General features: G+C 48.3%; 1 protein-coding gene across 1 annotated transcript in view; it reads left to right on the top strand.

Moving 5' to 3' along the window:
* The first annotated feature begins 4,992 nt into the window (after positions 1–4,992).
* Positions 4,993–19,087, top strand: part of GALNT12 (polypeptide N-acetylgalactosaminyltransferase 12) — a 35,184-nt gene continuing 21,089 nt past the window's right edge. Inside the window, exons 1-2 of the mRNA XM_077140194.1 lie at positions 4,993–5,394; positions 15,756–15,925. Of these exons, the coding sequence (XP_076996309.1) occupies positions 5,030–5,394; positions 15,756–15,925 (535 nt within the window). The 5' untranslated portion in view covers positions 4,993–5,029. The remainder of the gene's footprint in view (positions 5,395–15,755; positions 15,926–19,087) is intronic.

Consider the following 19,087-nt stretch of genomic DNA (forward strand, 5'->3'; position numbering starts at 1 on the left):
CCAGGATAAACAAAAAACAGCAGCAACAACCAAAAATACATACAGCTTGTATTCTCGATCCTTCCATAGGAGATACAAAACCATCCTCCTCCCTGATGTGGACACCAGCAAAGGGAGTTCTGGGTGGACCTCACGTATGATTTCAAATCTCTGCTATCACTTGAGACTTCAAGTGTCTATGTGGACTTTACTTCCTCAGAGAAGCCTTCCAGATCCGCAAACACCAGGCTTGACTTTATAAGCCCTTTCAGCATTCTGTAATTCTCCTTCGTAGCACTTTGCACAACCGTGTAAGTGATCTTTTCAATATCTGTCTTCTTTAGCTTCTAAGCACTATGACGTCAAAACATCTGGCTTGCTTACCATCGCATGCCTCTGCCTACTCTGGAGCTGGGAGCCTGGTAGCTGCTCAGTAATCACGTCCGGAATGAGAAAGCAGTGATTAAAATCATCCAGTTTTTGCAGTTATCTCTTGCGGAACAAACCATCCCCAAACTCCACTGCATAAAACCACCACCATTTTATTACTCTCATGGATTCTGTGGGGCAGGAACACAGAAAGAGCACCTCTCTTCTCTGATGCTGCCAAGATAATGCGATGTGTCAGCGGTTAGGGAAAGATCCATTTCCAGAGCTGTTTCTCTACTTCCTCGTCTGCTGTCTGGGCTGCCCGGGCTGGCTGAAGGTCTGGCTCGGCTGGCACCGCTGACTGGAGTGTCTGCCTACAGCCACTCCAGTGGGATTATCGGGATAAATGGATTTCCTTGGCAGCTCAAGCTGCAAGAACAAGTGATCCCGTGAGCTAGCTGGAAGCTGCATGCCCTGTAACACCCAGCCTCTGTGTACTGTTTTGGTTGAAGCAGTTACAGGTCTGCCCTGATTCCAGGGGAAGGAGTGCCAGTGAATTCGCAGCCTTGCTTTAAAACAGCCTCACCATTAGAGCCAAATTTTGGCTTGCAGTTAGTCCTCTGTACCAGTTAGGAATGGATTTGATTGCTTATAACAGAAAACCCACAGAAACAGTGGCTTAAAGGAGAGAAATTTATTTCTCTCTTATGGAAATGAAGCCTGGAAGGAGGCCACTGGGACTGGTTTAGTGCCCACAGTTCAGGGCTCCTTCTTTCATGTGGATTCACCATCCTCAGTACACGACTTCTCCCTCATGGCCCAACATGGCTGCTTGAGCTCCAGTCTTCACAGCCACAATAGAGCCAGCAGAAAGAAAGAAGAGTTAGGATGTTTCCTTTGAGGACAGTACTCTGAAATTCCAACTGACACCACTGCTTATACCCTTAGTTACAGGCCAGGCAGGGCAGGCTGGAAGGTCTAGACAGTATTCTGGTAGACCCTGTTCCAAGGCCCTCCTCCCTCCAAAAAAATAAATCAGGGATTATCCTCTTATAGGAAGAAGAAGAGAATGGTTATTGGCAGACAACCCGCAGCTTCTGTCCCATCGTTACTCCCACTTCCTGTTCTGACAGTGGCCAGCTGTGGCCCTGGACAACATAATTCCTTCGGCCTTTTTAGTTTCTCTGGTAAAGGGGGAGGAGGGTACTGGGAGAGCCTCTTCCTCAAATGCAATCTAATGAGGAAGCTCGAGGTATTGGACAGACAGCCAGGGCAGCATTTCTACCCCTCTCTCCCTTTCCTTTCCTGCCTTGGCCCCTAGGGTTTCTGGGAGCAGCTCTTTAAAGCTGCCAGATTCAGTCATCACTAAGGCCCTTCCAGCAGCAAGATACTAGGAGTTCATGTTTATTTCCTTTTGGGGAGTAATCTCTCCAGTGAGTTCAAACAGATGCCTGAGAAGGGAGTGTAAGTCGCAGAGTCAGACATTAATTGAGCACTTACTGTACCAAGTATGGGGATTGTAAAGCTCATGCTCTCACCCCCTTAGATTATTTTTGTTACCAGGCCCGGGTGTGAATTAGGCACAGTGCAGTGCACCACATGCTGCAAAGGGTGAAGGTCAGGTTTATGTGTCACTTGGGTAGGCTACAGGCTACAGGTATTCAAACAACCACAAATCAAGGTGTGGCTGCAAAGGTATTTTAAGGATGTGATTGATACCTATGATTAATTGACTTTAAGTAGAGGAGATTATCCTAGATAACCAGGGTAGGCCTGACTCAATCAGTTGAAAGAGCATAAGAGCAGAACCAAGTTTGCCCTGAAGAAGAAATTCTGACTGAACAGTAGCTTCAGCCTGGCCCTGCAGTTCCAGCCTGTCCTCAACTGCCTGCTCTATGGATTTCAGACTTGCCTACCTAGTCTCTGCAATCGCATAAACCACTTCCTTGTACAAAATCTCTGACTAGCTTTATTGTACTAGCTCTGTTTCTCTGGTGGAGCTCTGCCACAAGGCATGGTGCAGTCTTGGAAAACGTGTGCCTGAAAGGCTGTGGTGCCACTGAAGAGTCTCCGAAGAGTTGGCTTTTGAGCAGGGCCTTATGGAATGAAGGATGGGGGAGGGGGTGTTGCCAGGTAGGGAAGGGCATTTCCAGAGAGGGAACAGCATTTGCAAAAACCTGGGGTTATGAGGTGTCCCTTTCCTTCTTTCCCCCTTCCCCAGTGGCCAGAGATGGCTGGTTACACAGAGCTGCAGGGATCAAAACCACGTTCTCAAAGGTGTCATGTGCTGAGCTGAAGACTTTACCACTTGTCCTGAAAGCCAGGAGTTCTTTGTTTTTAATTCTCTGCCTTTCTCTCTTTTTGTTTGTTTTTAACTTCGTTGTTGTTGCTTTTTTACAATTGAGATATAACTTTAAGTCAAGTGCCCAGATTCTAAATGAGAGCGTGGTGACTTTGTACATAAATATATATCCATGTGTGGTGGGCTGATTTGTGTCCTCCAAAAAGATAGATTTCAAGCCCTGAACCCCGGGCCTGTGAATATAACCTTATTTGGAAACAGGGTCCTTGTAGATATCAAATTAAAATGTAGCCGTGCTGGCGAAGGTAGGCCTTACATCCAGTGACCCGTGTCCTTATAAGGAGAGAGATTTGGAGACACGGAGGGAAGAGGGTCGTGTGATGGTGGAGGCAGAAACTGGAGTGATGCATCTACAATCCAAAGTGTACTGAAGGTGGCTGGCAAACGCCAGCAGCTGGGAGAGGCGAGGAAGGATTCTCTTGTACGGGTTTCAGAGGGACCGTGTCCTATGGACACCTTGATCTTGGACTTTCAACCTCCAGAACTGTGAGAAAATAAATTTCTGTTGTTTGAAGCACCCCAGTTTGTAGTGATCTGGTGCAGCGGCCCCAGGAAATGAACATATATCATAATCACCATCAATATCAGGCTACAGCATCAGGACTGGGCTTAGGGCAAGTGAGATGAGGGAGTGAGTTCTGTAAGCGCACACGCTATCTTTTTTTTAAAAAAACCTGATTTTCTTCATCATGGATTTTTTGCATTTATTTTGAATTTTAAAGATATTATTTATCTTGATTCCTGAGATTTCTGGTGCCCCTTAAATTCTGTGCCTCACTCTAGTCTTGGCCTTTCCAGCCCCCTAGCCAGCCCCCTTGTTCCATCAGTCTGCCCGAAGGGAACCTCTAGCGAAGGCCAGGGGTCTTATGAATGGATGGGTCGTGAGTATTTGTGTGTTCTTTCCAGGGGTAGTTGGTTCATCAGTTTCTGGGAGGCGTCTGTAACGTAAGGAATAAGGCACACAGCTGTGGACAGATAGGCAACCAGGGAAGGCTTTGTTGTTCAAGGCACAGGCCAGTGCTGCAGTCTTCCAAGAGCCACTAACCGAGGGCACCTCAGTTTCTACACCTGTAAAATGGGGTGGCTATCCTGATGCCACTTTATTAATTTCTGAGAACCACCTAAACAGATCAACACAAACCAAGCAGCTGAAAACAACAGAAATCTCTGCTCTCACAACTCTGATAGCCAGACGTCTGAAATCTGGATGTCAGCAGGGCCGTGCGCCCTCCAAAGTTTCCAGGGGAGGCTCCTTCCCACCCTCTTTCAGCTTCTGGAGGCCCCAGGCGCTCCTTGGATTGTGGCTGCGTCGCTCTAGTCTCTGCCTGTTTCCATCTTGCGCGGCCTCTCTCCTGTGTGTCCCCCTCGAAGGACACCTGCCACTGACTTAGGGCTCACTTTAAATCCAGTATTATAGCTTCTCAAGGTTCTTAATTGCATCCGCAAATTCCTTATTTCCAAATATGGTCACTGTTATGGGTCAAATTATGCCCACCCCCACCCCCACCCATGACACAAGCCCTAACCTGCAGTCCCAGGAATGTGACCTTATTTGGAAATCGAGTCTTTGAAGATGTGATTAGTTAAGATGAGCCCGAACTGGAGTAGTCATGACCCAACATGACGTGTGCCCTCATAAGAGGGGCATTTGGACACCGACTCACTGGAAGGTGCAGGAGGCAGAGACTGGAGCATGAATCTACAAGCCAGGGAAGGCCACAGTGGGCAGACAGACCCCAGGACCTAGAGAGGCGAGGAAGAAAGGGTTCTTCTCTCCTGCAGGTTTCAGAGGGAGCCTGGCCCTGCTGCCACCTGAATTTCGGGCTTCTGGCCTCCAGAACCCTGAGACAATATATTTCTGAAGTTTTGAGCCACCCAGTTTGTAGTGCTTTTTTACTACTACTCTAGGAAATTAATACAGTCACTTTCTGAGGTTCCGGGTGGACGTGAATTGGCAGGGACCCGATTCTACCCAGGACACCCTCTTATTACACTTTGTAAGAATCCAATTAGATAATGGCCGTAAAGTTCCTCGTATCCCGCAGGACTCCCCACTCCCCGGGACAGGCCCTGAGCTAAGGGTGTCCCTTTTGGAAGGCCACCCCATCTCCGGGCCCACCGCGGAAGGTGTCCATCCCCGCAGGCCCACGCGGGGACTCGGGTCAGGGGGCTGCGCTCCCCGCGGCGGGGCGGGAAGGGGGCGGCGCGCAGGTGGGGCGGGCCGGAGGCGGGGCAGCGCGCGCGGCGGTTCCGGGATCCGGGTCCCCAGCTGGCCGCCGCCTCAGGGCGCGCCTGGCGCTGGCCGCAGCTGGCGGGCGCATGTGGGGGCGCGCGGCGTGGAGGTGCTGCCCGCGGGGGCTGCGGCGCGGCCGGGTGGCGCCGCTCATGCTGCTGGCGCTGCTGGCGCTCGTCGGGCTGGGCTCGGTGCTGCGGTCGCGGCGAGCGGCCGGGGTGGCCGAGCCGGGACCCCCGCCCACCCCGCGCCCGGGGCGGCGCGCCCCAGTGCTGCCGCGACCCCCGGAGCCCACGGACGCCCTGGGGGCGAGGGGCGAGGCGGTGCGGCTGCAGCTGCAGGGCGAGGAGCTGCGGCTGCAGGAGGAGAGCGTGCAGCAGCACCAGATCAACATCTACCTCAGCGACCGCATCTCGCTGCACCGCCGCCTGCCCGAGCGCTGGAACCCGCTGTGAGTCCGCGCTCGGGGTGGGGGAGCACTGGACTCGGAGTCCCCTGCCCGCCTCGCTGCGGGTCGCGGCTTCTCCTGTCAGCACAGTGGCAGGGTAGGACCAGGGGCTCCAAATCCAGGGGCACTGCGCCCCTGAGGGACTCTGTCTCGGCAGTGGGCAGTATTAGGGTTCCTCGGTGGGGTGAGGGATGGGGGGGACGGGGGATGGGGAGGCAAGCAAGTGAAAAGAACCGCGGCGATGCCTTTTGAAACGGACGAATCTGTTACTGGGTGGTCTGTGTGCACCCCACCACGTGGAGAAGTTCTGTCTTTGCCCCTTGAAAGGGGCGCGGGGCTGGGGGAGGTGAAGCAGGCAGGTTTAAGGTGAGCCCCCTCTCCCCCGTGCCCTTCCGGGCCTTCGCGGCGCGCCCTGCTCCCCTGCACTCTGCGGGAGTCGTTCTGCCTCGGGGCGCCCTCCCCGCGCGGCTGCTGGCGCCTGGGAGCCGGGATCGGGTCCCCGTTCACCTGGGCGTCAGCCCCTGAGCGAACCGCGTGGGGAGTGCAGGGCAGGTGAGGCGGAAGGTGGCTTCCTTTTTCTTTCTCCTTCCCCTCTCCTGGGTGTTGGATTCCTGCGCTCTGGGAGGAGGAAGGCAAGAGGGAGCAGCGGGTGGGGAGGGCTGCTTCTGGCCACGGCCCAGCCCAGCTGGCCCCTGTGGGTGGTGCTGGAGCCAAGCCCGCGGCTCAGAAGGCCCCGTTCCTGCTGGCAGCGCGGGCTGGACCTGTTGGTGACCTTCAAGTGCGCGGGTTGCAAGGGAAGGAGGTGGCGGGAGTAATCCAGGTGGCTGCCACACCTTTGGCCGGGGATCTCCTGGCTGCCTCGGGTGTGGACAGCACGCTGTGTGCCCGGGCACCTGCAACCCCACCTCCCCCCCAGCTTTTTCATTTCTGATTTACAGATATGTAAACAGGCCTGGAGAAGGTAGGGGCCTTGCCTAAGACACCACAGCTGGAATGTAGGGGGACTGGCCTTAGGGCACTGTCTGGCCCTCCTGGCTCCTGGGGGTCCTGCTAATTCGAGGAGTTGAGGTCCCTGCTCTGTGGATCATTGGCTGGAAGTAGGAGGATTTCCTGGTGAAGGAGGCCACCTCTGCCCCCAGTCATCAGACGGTGGATGGACTTGAATTTCACCCTTCTCCCTGTTTTCTGGGAGCTGCTCATTCCCGCCCAGGCATTTTCACGGCCTATCTTTCAGAGCAAAATTTGGGGTATTAGGATTGGTAACCAGATGGCTCAGTGCACCTTTAACTCCATGAAATCCCGAGGGCATTGAGGGACATGAGGTCCAAGGGGAGGAGCACAGTTTCAGGTTAGACCCCCGTGAACCCAGCCCATGTGAGGTGACATTTTGGTGCCTTTGCTTCCCTGTCCTGTGGTCTTGGGGGAGTGAGTCAGTCTCTCCGCGCTTCAGTCCACCCCCACCCCCGTAGAAATAGCCCAACCTGTGGATTAATGAAGCACCCAGCACCTGGGCATGTACTGTGTGCTCAGTTCTTATTAGTTTTTCCACCCCTCTCTGTGGCTAAGAATTTACTCAGGAGGTCGCCTTTGAGAGTTGTCCGGGGATTGTTCTCTCCCTAGATCCCACTTCCTCTGTTGTCCAGGGTTGCGGACTTCTCTTTGAAACGTGGTGGGTGACCTGCGGGGCTTAGGGTATCCCGTTTCCATGGTGAAGCAGTTGCCCTGTGTCCTCTGAGGATTTGCATGTTAGCTCCTGCCTGGCAGTTAATCCAGACACAGCGTGATAAGGAGTGTGAAAGCTTCTTGCCTGTCCTTCCTGCCAGCTCTAGAGAAAGCTATGGGTTCTGCCTCCGTGTAGTCAGACCACACTTTTATTACACTTTAGTTCCCATGTGGTCGAGTTCATGTACTTTAGTTCATAGTTCTTAGTTGTAGTTCTTACAGGGATGAGGAGCTAATCAGAGTTTTGAGATTGAGCTGGAGAACCTGGAATGAGATTAGGAATTTGCAGTGTGTGTGTGTGTGTGTGTGTGTGTGTGTGTGTTGAGGGGGCGGGGGGCGGTACTTGGTTCTCTGAGAGTCTGGTTAATAAGCAGAAGGGTGATATCAGGGTCCCAAGGTCACACAGCAGTTCTGGGGCAAATCTGGTCTGGAACCTAGATTTTTTATTTCCTTCCTTCTTTTTGGGTGGTGACATTTATTTATTTGAATTATAAAAGCAGTACATCTTACTCTAGAAATTTTGGAGTGTATGGAGAAACAAAAGAACAAGTACTACAAAGTGCTTGCAAACCCTGGGAGAGCTGTTGTTAACCTTTTGCTGTGTATCCTTCTAGAACTTTCCAGGAATAGAAATTGATTTTGAAAAATGTAACATCTGAGTGTATAGATGAGAACACACCCAACCAGGAGGAGGTACCTAGATCCACACATGTTTTGAGCCAAAGCCTTTGCACTGCAGTGTATTGCCCTTTTACCAAGGATAAGGAGTTGGTATCAGTAGAGGGACCTATTGGCTTGGTTTTTCCTGGAATCTGCAAAGCTTGGTGCCACATCTACCTCCTCGAACAGGGCTGGACCAGTAAAGACACATTTCAGAGTGTCTAATTTTGCTGGACTCTGTGTAGACCCCAAGCCCTCTAGGAAGCTACAATTTACACTGAATTGAAGAGAGGACATGGTCCTGAGGAATCCTTGCAAGGCACAGGGTAGTAAGTATACTATATGCAAAAACGCTTTCACAGATAACATCTCATTTGATCCTAACATGGGGGGATGGCCTCAATCCAACATGGTGAGCTAGATAGCTGGGCTTGCAACCCTGGGGAGCTTTTAAAAAAGATTGCTCCTTAGAACAACTAAATCATATCTTTGTGGGTAGCACCTAGGCTGAGTCTGGAAGCTGAAAGGATTTGAAAGCTACAGACTTTGGGTCTGTTCAGTTTTTGTTGGTTATGTTCATGTTATCTTTTCTGTCTTTTTACTTGCATTCTTTCTGGGTCCTTATGCTTTAGGCATGTCTCCAAATGAGTGTGTTGCTTGATTTTGTGTTGTCATTTAAAAAAAAAATCTAGACTGTAGTCTTTGCCTTTTAACAAGATAGTTACATCCATTTATATTGTTGTACTTACTGATACTTTTGGATTCAGTTCTGCCATCTTATTTTACCGTTTCTATTTGTTATGATTTTTCTGTGTGTTTTTTTCTTTCCTTTCCTGCTCCTTTTTGAATTGGTAAAGGTTGTTTTCCCTTCTCATTCCTTTTCTTCTCTCTACTAATCTAGCAGGTGTACTATCTATTTCTAATTTTTAGTGGTAACCTTATAACTTTGAAGTATATATTTATCTTGACAGAGTCTTAGGTTAATCAGTAACCATGACTCTTTCTGAACCAAAAACCTTATCATCACCTTCCCTCCCAACTGTAAGTCAGTCCGCTCCACTATTGAATTCTGTCCTGCATTTTAAACCCACAAATCAGACATTTTAAAAGCTGTAACATTTCTTTAGATTTATCCACAAGCTTACCATTTTCTCTGCTCACCATTTTTTCCTGAGTCATAGCATTCTTTTCCTTCTTCCAGAAGTATGTCGTGTATTAATTATTGTAGAGGTCTTTGTAAGCTCTCAATTTATATTATCTGAAAATGTTTTTACTTTGTCCTTGCTCTTGGAAGAGGGTTTGGCTGGGCATATAATTCCAGTTTGGCATTTGAGAAGGATCTCATTGTCCGCCGGCATGACCATTGTGGGAATCTCCAGTTAGTCAGATCTGCCTGGTAGTCTTGTTCCTTTGTCATTCACTTGAGGTCAACTTTTATTTATTGAGGCACATTAAGCATGCTCTTTTATAGTCTATATCTGTTAATTCTAATAGCTAGACTCATGTTTTCCTGTTCCTGGGCTCTGAGGGCTTTTCCTACTTGATGTTCAGCTGAACCATGCATTTAAAGACTTTAAAAAGTAGTTCATCAAGAATTTTTTGGATGTTCTGTAGCAGGAGGATTTGTCCAGACATCTCAGTCTTCCTTACTACTAGAAGTGAAAGTCTTATAGTCGCTTTAAAAATACTTATTTTCTATATCAGGATTCTTTGGGTTGCAAGTGGCTAAAAATCCAATCTAAACTGACTTAAAACATAAAAAAAGAACACATATTGGCTTCTATCGCTGAAAAGTCCAGGATTAGAACTGGGTTCAGGTGTTTTCTGGGCCCTGGATCCAGGGGCTTAAATGATGTCACCAAGAAAATTGTTGATTGGGGTATGTGACTTTCCAGAAAGTGTGTGTGTGTGTGTGTGTGTGTGTGTGTGTGTGTGTTGAGGGGGTGTTTAACCTTAAACTATGTAGGCTGAGAATCAGGGAGGCATGTTCCTGAAAGAGAAATCAAGGTTCAGTGAAGTGAAGCAAGAAGAACGGTTTCTGGACAGGTAAAACCCACTAGTGGGCATTATGCTCTCCCCCTGGCCTGTTCTGGACAGGATATAAGCTTTTGTTTTTTTTATAAGACATTTATAGAATAATCTTAATAAGGTAGAAGAAGATTAGGAGGCATTCACCACATCCATTCATTCACTGCACATGCATTATACCAGTTGGATATATAGAAGTCTGTTCCCAGTGGTGTGGTTTTGAGGGTTAAATGGGGATAATGCAAATAAAGTGCTTGGCACATTGCCTACTGTGTAGTGAGCACTCAATAAATGCTACTGTTATGCAGAAAATGCACAGGCAGACACAGCCAGTGCATGCCCTCACTGATCACATGGAATGTACCAGAAACTCAGGGGAAGGATAATATGATTTGGAATTAAATTTGGCTCTGAGCTTCCTTTTGTCGCTAAGGCACAAGTGAAACCAGAAACTGGGGCGTAGCTGTTCTTGTCTGATCAGTGGAGACACAGCTTTTTATCAGTTAGGAAAAGGAGAAACTGCTTTCCCTGGAAACAAGTTTTGAGATAGTCTGCACAGAAACATTCTGGAAGGATATATTGAACGTCATAAATAAAGAATGCTTTCAGAGGAGGTTTTAAAGAAAGAACAGACACATACCAGACCAAGGATAAAGGAAAAGACAGAATTTTAAATTATTGTTCAATGAAGACATTTTCTATAAGGAGCTAAAGAGATACAATCCAGCTTTTTAAAAATAATCTTTCATTGTGATTATGAAAATGATGCACATTCACCATGGAACAATTTTAGAATGCACAAAAACATAATGAAGTAAAGAAGATCCAGCGATCACCCACATTTCAGATAACCATTGTTCACATTTGGGGCATTTTTTCCATTGTTTATTGTTTATATGTGAGCGTGTGCACATACACAGTATTGTGTAGAAAATTGGTGTCATTCTGTTTATCACTTTGTACCCTACTTTTCTTGATGGTAACATAATAGCGTGACCATTTTCCTTTATCATTAAATATTCCTGGAAAATAACCGTGTTTTTTAATGGCTGTGTTGCATATCACCATACTAGAGGATATTTATTTATTTGACTGTCTTTCTTTTTGGGAATTGAAATTATTTCCATCTTTTTGCTTTTGTAAATAATGGTACAAAGAAAATCTTTGCAACAAGCCTTCTTTAGGATATCTCTGATTCTTTCCGTGGGCAAAAGATTCTCACCCATATCTTTGATATGAGATCAAAGAGGAAATGAAGAACTTAAAGCTCTGAATGTGTATTGCCAGATTGGTACCCAGATGTCTTGTGACTTAAGGAGCACAGATAGAGGACCCACTTAGACATTTGAGAACAGCGATGGTAGCAGAGTGGTGAAAATACAGAAACAAACAAAAACTCAGGAGGGGCTGACACGCAGTTCCCAACTCTGTTCGGTTAAATAGAGATTATTCCATTCCACCATTGACCAAAATCTTTATTCGGATAGAAATGGTCCTCTGGAGCCTCCTGGAGGGTAGAAGGAACAATCCAGAACCTTCTAACAAGATCCCTGAATGCAGAGATCTCAGACCAAGCATGTGCTCACAGCACTCTGTGCAGGGGCAAAGTGACTCCACCTCTCTGAGCTCTGGGAATGATAAATGCAGTTTCAGGAGTGCTTTGGAGGATTCAGTGATGCTCTGCATTTCATCGATTCTAAAATGCTTTTTTTTTTTTTTCATATTTCAACATTTCTGAACTTTAGGATGTGCCTTAAAACTGATGAATCCCATGATTATGATAGGCAGGACCTGTCTGCCTTAGAGGGCCATAAAATAATGGTGTGTCCTCTGGCCAATGGCTCTGTAACTTCAATGAACTACTGTGGACTGGAGGTCGGAGAACAGCTGTGTTCTCCTTTGCTAGCTGCCGGAATGCAACACACCAGAGACGGATTCGCTTTTAATAAAAGGGGATTTATTTTGTTAGTTCTTCAGAGGAAAGGCAGCTAACTTTCAACTGAGGTTCTTTCTTACGTGGGAAGGCACAGGGTGATTTCCTCTGGCCTTCTCTCCAGGCCTCTGGGTTCCAACAACTTTCCCCGGGGTCATTCCTTTCTGCATCTCCAAAGGCCCGGACTGAGCTGTGAGTGCTGAGATGAGGTATGCTGAGCAGCTTGGGCTGTGCTACATTGAGCTCTCTCATTTAAGCAGCAGCCAATTAAGTCAAACATCGTTCATTGCAGCAGGCACGCCTCCTAACCGACTGCAGATGTAATCGGCAACAGATGAGAAACACGTACCATCGGCTCATGTCCCCAGCAACAGAACTAGGTACCTTCACCTGGTCAAGTTGGCAGCTGCATCTAACTACCACAAGCTGTGACAATATTATCATGTTTATTATTAAAAAGAGCCCTTATCATCCCAGAGTGATTTTAACAGTGAATAAAAAAGTTTTTGCAAAGTCCCCTTCGGGGAATGGTGAGAAAGGGGGAAAATTCAACTTCCCCAAGTTGAATTCTTGGTATTCTCACAAGCAGTGCAGACAACTAAAGCAATAGGCTGAGCCCCCAATCTTGGGATTTGTTCATATGAAACTTAACCCCACAAAGGATAGGTCAAGCCTACTTAAAATTAGGCCTAAGAGTCACCCCCAAGAGAACCTCTTCTGTTACTTAGATGTGGCCTCTCTCTCCAGCCAACACAACTAGCAAACTCACTGCCCTCCCCCTGTCTATGTGGGACATGACTCCCAGGGGTGTGGACCTTCCTGGCATTGTGGGACAGAAATCCTAGAATGAGCTGAGACTCAGCATCAAGGGATTGTGAAAACCTTCTCGACCAAAAGGGGGAAGAGTGAAATGAGACAAGATGAAGTGTCAATGCCTGAGAGATTCCAAACAGAGTTGAGCAGTTATCCTGGAGGTTATTCTTGCGCATTAAGTAGATATCACCCTGTTAGTCAAGATGTAATGGAGAGGCTGGAGGGAACTGCCTGAAAATGTAGAGCTGTGTTCCAGTAGCCATGTTTCTTGATGATGATTTCACAATGTGACCGTGTGATTGTGAAAACCTTGTGTCTGATGCTCCTTTTATCTACCATGTCAACAGACGAGTAGAACATATGGAATAAAAATAAATAATAGGGGGAACAAATGTTAAAATAAATTTAGATTGAAATGCTAGTGATCAGTGAAAGGGAGGGGTAAGGGGAATGGTATGTATAAATTTTCTTCTGTTGTCTTTTTATTTCTTTTTCTGAATTGATGCAAATGTTCTAAGAAATGATCATGATGATGAATATGCAACTATGTGATGATATTGTGAATTACTGATTATATATGTAGAATGGAATGGTCATAAGTTAAGAATGTTTGCATTTGTTATGTTTTTTTAAAAATTAATTAAAAATTTTAAAATTAAAAATAAATGATGGTGGAATTTAAAAAACATTTTGAAGTGAATGATAATGAAAATAATATATCAAAGCTTGTGGGATTCTGTGAAAGCAAATGCTTAAAGGAAGCTTATAGCTGTAAATGCATATGTTTAGAAATTGTTTTTTAAAGTTGACTATTGATCTCTCAATAAACTAGAAAAAAAATTTCTTAAAAAGAGCCCTTATCTTTTAGAGATACATATTGAAATATTTATGGATGGTCCAGTAAGTTGGATTTTGCTTAAAAATAATCTGAAATCAGGGGAGTGAGTGAGGACATAATTGAATCCAGTGTGACCATGCATTGAAGACTGTGGAAGCTGGGTGGCAGGGCTGCAGGAGTTTGATAGTATTCCTTCTACTTTAAGAAAAGGAAAAAAAACAAAGCAATTGATTGTGTGTGGAAAGGGCACTTTCCTGGCTTTTCTTGGGACTGGGTGCCTCATCGTTCCAGTCTCACTCTAAATGTCACCTCCTCAAAGAGGCCCTCCAGGATTGTCTGCTCTGAGGTTGCTCCCCTTCCCTTCCCACTCCACCCTCCTTCACTTTCTTCACCGCACACTCCATTTGCTGACATTGTTAGTGATTTGTTTACTTGATTATTGTCCCCACAACCCCTAGAATGTAAACTCTGAGGGAGCAGATGCCTTGCCTCTCTGGCACACAGTAGTTGATCTAAAAAGAAAGAATGGTGATGTTTTGACAAGCAGAGAGCCCACGGGCCTAGTACCTAGAATAGAGCAGCCAGTTGACCTCTATTGGTCTCACCCTTCCTGCAGCTTGGCTCCTGTTCGCCCTCTCCCTTCCTGACCTCTGATCTCTTGCCTGGCTTGTTCAGGAAGGTCTGGCCTCACCTGCCCAGGCAGCTTGGCTGGTCTTCAGCATTTTATCCCTGCTGCACACTTCTTGCTGCTCCTTTGGGCAGCCCAGCACTCGAACCCTGGTCCCTCTGGCATCCCCAACATGTCCCTTGGGTTTCTTTTCCTCCCGCATCATGCATCATTCACTTCCAGGCAGGTGCCTGCCGACGGTTTCCAGGCTGTGTCCCTCAGTCTGTCCCCCGACACTGAGTTGTCATCAGTCACCTGAAGATAGGATTTTCTGTCAGCCAGGGGAACTTAGGTACAAAGTACCAGGAAATCCTACTACACAAAGAGGAAGCTGGTGACTGTGTTAGATTCAGGTGTCAACTTGGCCAGGTGACAGTGCCTAGTTCTGCTGCTGTGGACACGAGCCGATGGTACGTGAACCTCATCTGTTGCTCATTACATCTACAGTTGGCTAGGAGGCATGCCTGCTGCGATGAATGATGTTTGATTTAATTGGTTGGTGCTTAAATGAAAGAGCTCAACGTAGCACAGCCCAGGCAGCTCAGCATTCCTCATTTCAGCACTCACAGTTCAGCCCAGGCCTTTGGAGATGCAGGAAGGAGTCACCCCGGGGAAAGTTGTTGGAACCCAGAGACCTGTAGAGAAGGCCAACAGAGATCACCCTGTGCCTTCCCATGAGAAACTCAGTTGAAAGTTAGCTGCCTTTCCTCTGAAGAACTAACGAAATAAATTCCCTTTTATTAAAAGCCAATCTGTCTCTGGTGTGTTGCATTCCGGCAGCTAGCAAACTCCAATAGTGACTTTCTAAGCAGCCAAGGCCCACCCTGGAGCTGGGTGGGGTCAGCTCACGCCCAGCCCATGGCTGCCTTAGAATGCAGCAGGGGTCCTTGAATGTCCTCTACAGAGTCTTCCTGCAGTGGTCATTCATTCTAACCACATTCTAGTTTACTCTTGTGTCTCGTCACCACTTCCCTAAGCATGGGTGCTGCTTAGAAATAGGTGAGTATCTACAGATGTGGCTGCTGTAATGAAGTGCCACAAACTGGGGCCCACCCTATTCCAGTTCAGCCTCCTCTTAATCATGTCTTCAGAGACCCTCCTTCCAAATAAGTTCTCACTCACAGGATAGGGGTTCAGACTTGAGCATATTTTTGGGGGGCACACAATTCAACCCGTGACAGCAGCTGGGACTCTGGGTGGCACGTGCTGCAGCAATGGTGTGGACAGCATGCTAGGGGGGCACCAGGAGTGGGCAGCTCTCTAATGCTGGGGGGCCCAGGGGCTTCTCCCAGGGAAGGATGGGGTTGAGCTGCTCTGCTGAGCAGATAAGAGAGGAAAAGGCATTCTGGCTGAGAGGACAGTCTGAGCCACGGCCTGGCGGTGGGTGGAAAGGCATGGAAGGGCAGGAGGGTAACTGGAGAGGCGGAAGTCTCTTCCTGCTCCTGATTTTGCTGTCTATTGCTCAAATCTGAAAACTGGCCTTGATGCTTAAAAAGCAGTACCCCACAATAAAATCTTGTTGGGTGTTAGGGATGGAAACTTTCACAGAATCTGCTGGGGTTTTCTGTGGGTCACAGGTGACCCCGGCAGGTTGCCCAGGGGGAGGCCGAGAGACTACAACCCATGTCCCCACCACCCACCTGGGCCTGCTACACACAGACGACAGTGGGTTCTTGATTCCTGAAACTGTGTTGTTTCTGCAGGTGCAGAGAGAAGAAGTATGATTATGACAGTTTGCCCAGAACATCTGTTGTCATAGCTTTTTACAATGAAGCCTGGTCAACTCTCCTTCGCACAGTTTACAGCGTGCTCGAGACGTCACCAGACATCCTGCTGGAGGAAGTCATCCTTGTAGATGACTACAGCAATCGAGGTGAGCCCCCCTCTCAGAAGAGCCCCTCCTGCCAGGCACTGGCTGGAGGGTGGGCTGGGCCCCCTCAGGACGGACTTCCTGCATCCCTGTGCTGGCAATGGGGCCCAACCCCAGCTCTCGGGGAGCTCAGAGCCTGGGGTGGGGGGCAGATGGGATGCAGAGAGCCTCTCCCTAAGACACGGAGCTATGAGAAATGGGAGAGGGCCTAACTCTGCCTGGGTGGTCCGGAAGACTCACGTAGGAGGTGGTGGATAACCTTAGTTTTAGTCTTGAAGGTCGGGGAGTTCCCTGGCAAAAAGGTGAAGGGAGGGCATTCCAGGTGGAGGGCATGGGACATGGCAAGGTGGAGGTGTGGAGCTGCATGCATCGTGCTGGATTTGCAAGCCATGCAGGAAGCCTGGCATGCTGGCTGCTTTGGGGGTGAAGGAGAGAGGAGGAAAGAGGGGTAGAGAAGGATTTAACTCTTTGACCTGGGCCGAGGTGTTTGGACTCGATGTCCAGGGCAGGGGGTCCAGGGGAGGGCTTTAAGCAGGAGCGGGCGTTTGCCCTGTAGAAGGAGCCACGAGGCTGGGTGGCGGAAAGGTGTGTCCTGGGGAATGCAGTGGGCAGCCCAGGGCTTAGAGGCAGCCCATGTAGAGATGGGGCTTGGAGTCAGGTGTTGGCAGAGGAGAGGTGAGTGGGAGGAATGTTCCAGAAGTGGCATCCCTGGGGCCACTGGCTGAGGGCATGTGGGCAAGGGGCCCTGAGGACTCCAGCCTCCCAGCTTGGTCTCTGCGTGGTGGGGCCATCCTTGAGCTGGAAAAGCCTCTGGGAGGAGAAACAGACCTGGGAAGGGGGTGGGTGTTTGGCTTTGTTCATGTTGAGTGTCAGGTAAGATCCAAAAGGGCAACCCAGGAGGCTGGAGAAGAACCAGTGCATGTGTTGAATAGTAGAAACTGGAGTGGTGGTGGGGTGGGGGCACTGCTTGGTGAGGGTGGCAGGTGTCATGGAGACAGAGACCTGCCTAGTGCCTGTGGGATCCGGCAGTTCGTATGCAACCCAGGGCTGCCCCTTCCCTTATTCTTCTGTGTGCTGGGGCTAATTTCAGGCAGCAGGGACTGTGTGGGAAACAAGACAAGTCCCTGATCTCATGTGACTCACATGCTAGTGACAGGGTGGAGAGAGATGGTCAGTAAACACATAAAGGGTATAAGGCATATCATATATAATAGAGCATAACCTCATGTAGTACAGGATAAAATAATATAGCATGGCATTTGTTTCAATTTGTAAAAGCTGCTGGAATGCAATATACCAGAAATGGAATGACTTTTAAAAAGGGGAATTTTATTAAGTTGCAGGCTTACAGTTATAAGGCTGTGAAAATGTCCAAATTAAGGCACAGCTATATTAATGTCCAAACTAAGGCATCCAGGGAAAAGCACCTTGGCTCAAGAAGGCTGATGACATTCTTGCTGGAAAGGCACATGGCGAAGTACTAGGTGTCTCTCATGGCTTCTCATTTCATAAGGATTCTCCGGAGGCATTTTCCTTTGGCATCTCCAAAGGTCTCTGGCTGCGTGGATTCTGGGGATTCTGAAGCTTTTTCCAAAATCATTTCCTCTTAAAGGACTCCAGTTAAGCAACCCCACCTTGAGTGGGGTGGAAAACACATCTCCATGGAAACCATCTTATCAAAAGATACCAGCCACAACTGGAATGGGCACATCTCCATGAAAACAATCAAATAGATTTCATCCAGCAATATTGAATGAGGATTAAAGGTCATGGCTTTTCTGGGGTACATAATAACTTTATATGGACACAACATTGTATTGTTATATTTTAGCAGGTTCAGAGTGCTATGAAATTAAAATGGGACCAGGAGAGCAAACGGGTGGAGCTTGGAGCCAGGACCCACTCTTGCTGGTGGAGGTCAGGGGAGTGAGTTTGAGGTTTTGGGGGCTGGTTAAGTAAAAACTAAATAACTACCAGATGGCAGTGTTGTGAGCCAGTCTGTTTACTGGGGTGGCACTTGAACAGGGAGCTCAGAAGGGACAGTCTCTCTCTGCAGGAAACCTTCCCGTGGCTGCCCTGCAGGAGGTGCCTCCTGAAAGGGGGAACAGAGTGAGGGAAGCTCCTGGGGACGAGGGGAATCTGGGGGGCAGAGAGCTTTTGCAGGAAGTCTCTGGGTCAGGGGGTTCTTAGGGACAGAGGCAGCTTGGGATCTGTGCAGGGTTTTATCTATCGATGGGTGGCAGGTGTTGGGAACGTTTCACCCAGCTGTCGGCTCTAACTGGTTAAAAATGATCTGCAAAGCAGGATGACTCTAAATGGCTAAAAATTGCTTATTTTGGGCTATTTTTAGAGAAATTAGATGAGAAAGAATTTGCTTTAGGCTGGCAGGCTTTTGGGGCTAGTGGTCCCAGGCTACTGGGAAGATGTAAGCAACACACAGGGCTATCTTTAGCTCATTTATGTAAAATCAGGAAGGCTTCTTGGAGGAGGTGCCCTTTAAGTTGGAAGCTAGAATGCCAAAAAGGGAGCAGCCAGATGAAGATCTCAGGGACAGGTGGAGAAGTGCCATGGCCCAGGCCTGAGGACAGAGCACTGAGGTTTGCAGTCAGGAGCCTGCTGTGGGGCCTCTGGCAGGTCACTTCTCCAAGACTCAGTGTAAAATGGGCTTATCCAACTGATATCAGAGAGTGAGGTTAATTGTAGGACAGAACCTCAAAAAGCACAGATGCACAGCAGAGGCTCACCCAGGTTTTCCTTTGTGCTGCCCTCCCAGGGCCTCTGTGAAGACGCCGTGGGGAGATGGTGTAGAAGCGGGGGCTCTGGTTGCATGGCTTGGGCTCACTTCCCAGCTCCACGGCACAGTACAGCTTCAGGCGACACCTGCAAAGCAGAGAGTATCATGGCTCCCGCCTTGTAGGATGTTTTTGAGGACTCGGCGAGATCAGACAGTGAAGGTGCCAGGGCAATGAGTGGAGTTAACGCTTACGAAATGTTAACCCCTCTTTTTATGAAATACTTTAAAAACGGTCAAGTGCAAGAGACGTTTCACAGATACATGAATTTAGAAGCAAATGTTAGGACACTCATTTTCTCTTTGGGAACTCGGTGGCTCTGAGCACTGCAGGCTGGGTCCATGGCAGCCCTGCTTGGCTCCCTCGTGAGCAG

This window comes from Tamandua tetradactyla, chromosome 2, assembly GCF_023851605.1.
Source record: "Tamandua tetradactyla isolate mTamTet1 chromosome 2, mTamTet1.pri, whole genome shotgun sequence".
NCBI lineage: Eukaryota > Metazoa > Chordata > Mammalia > Pilosa > Myrmecophagidae > Tamandua > Tamandua tetradactyla.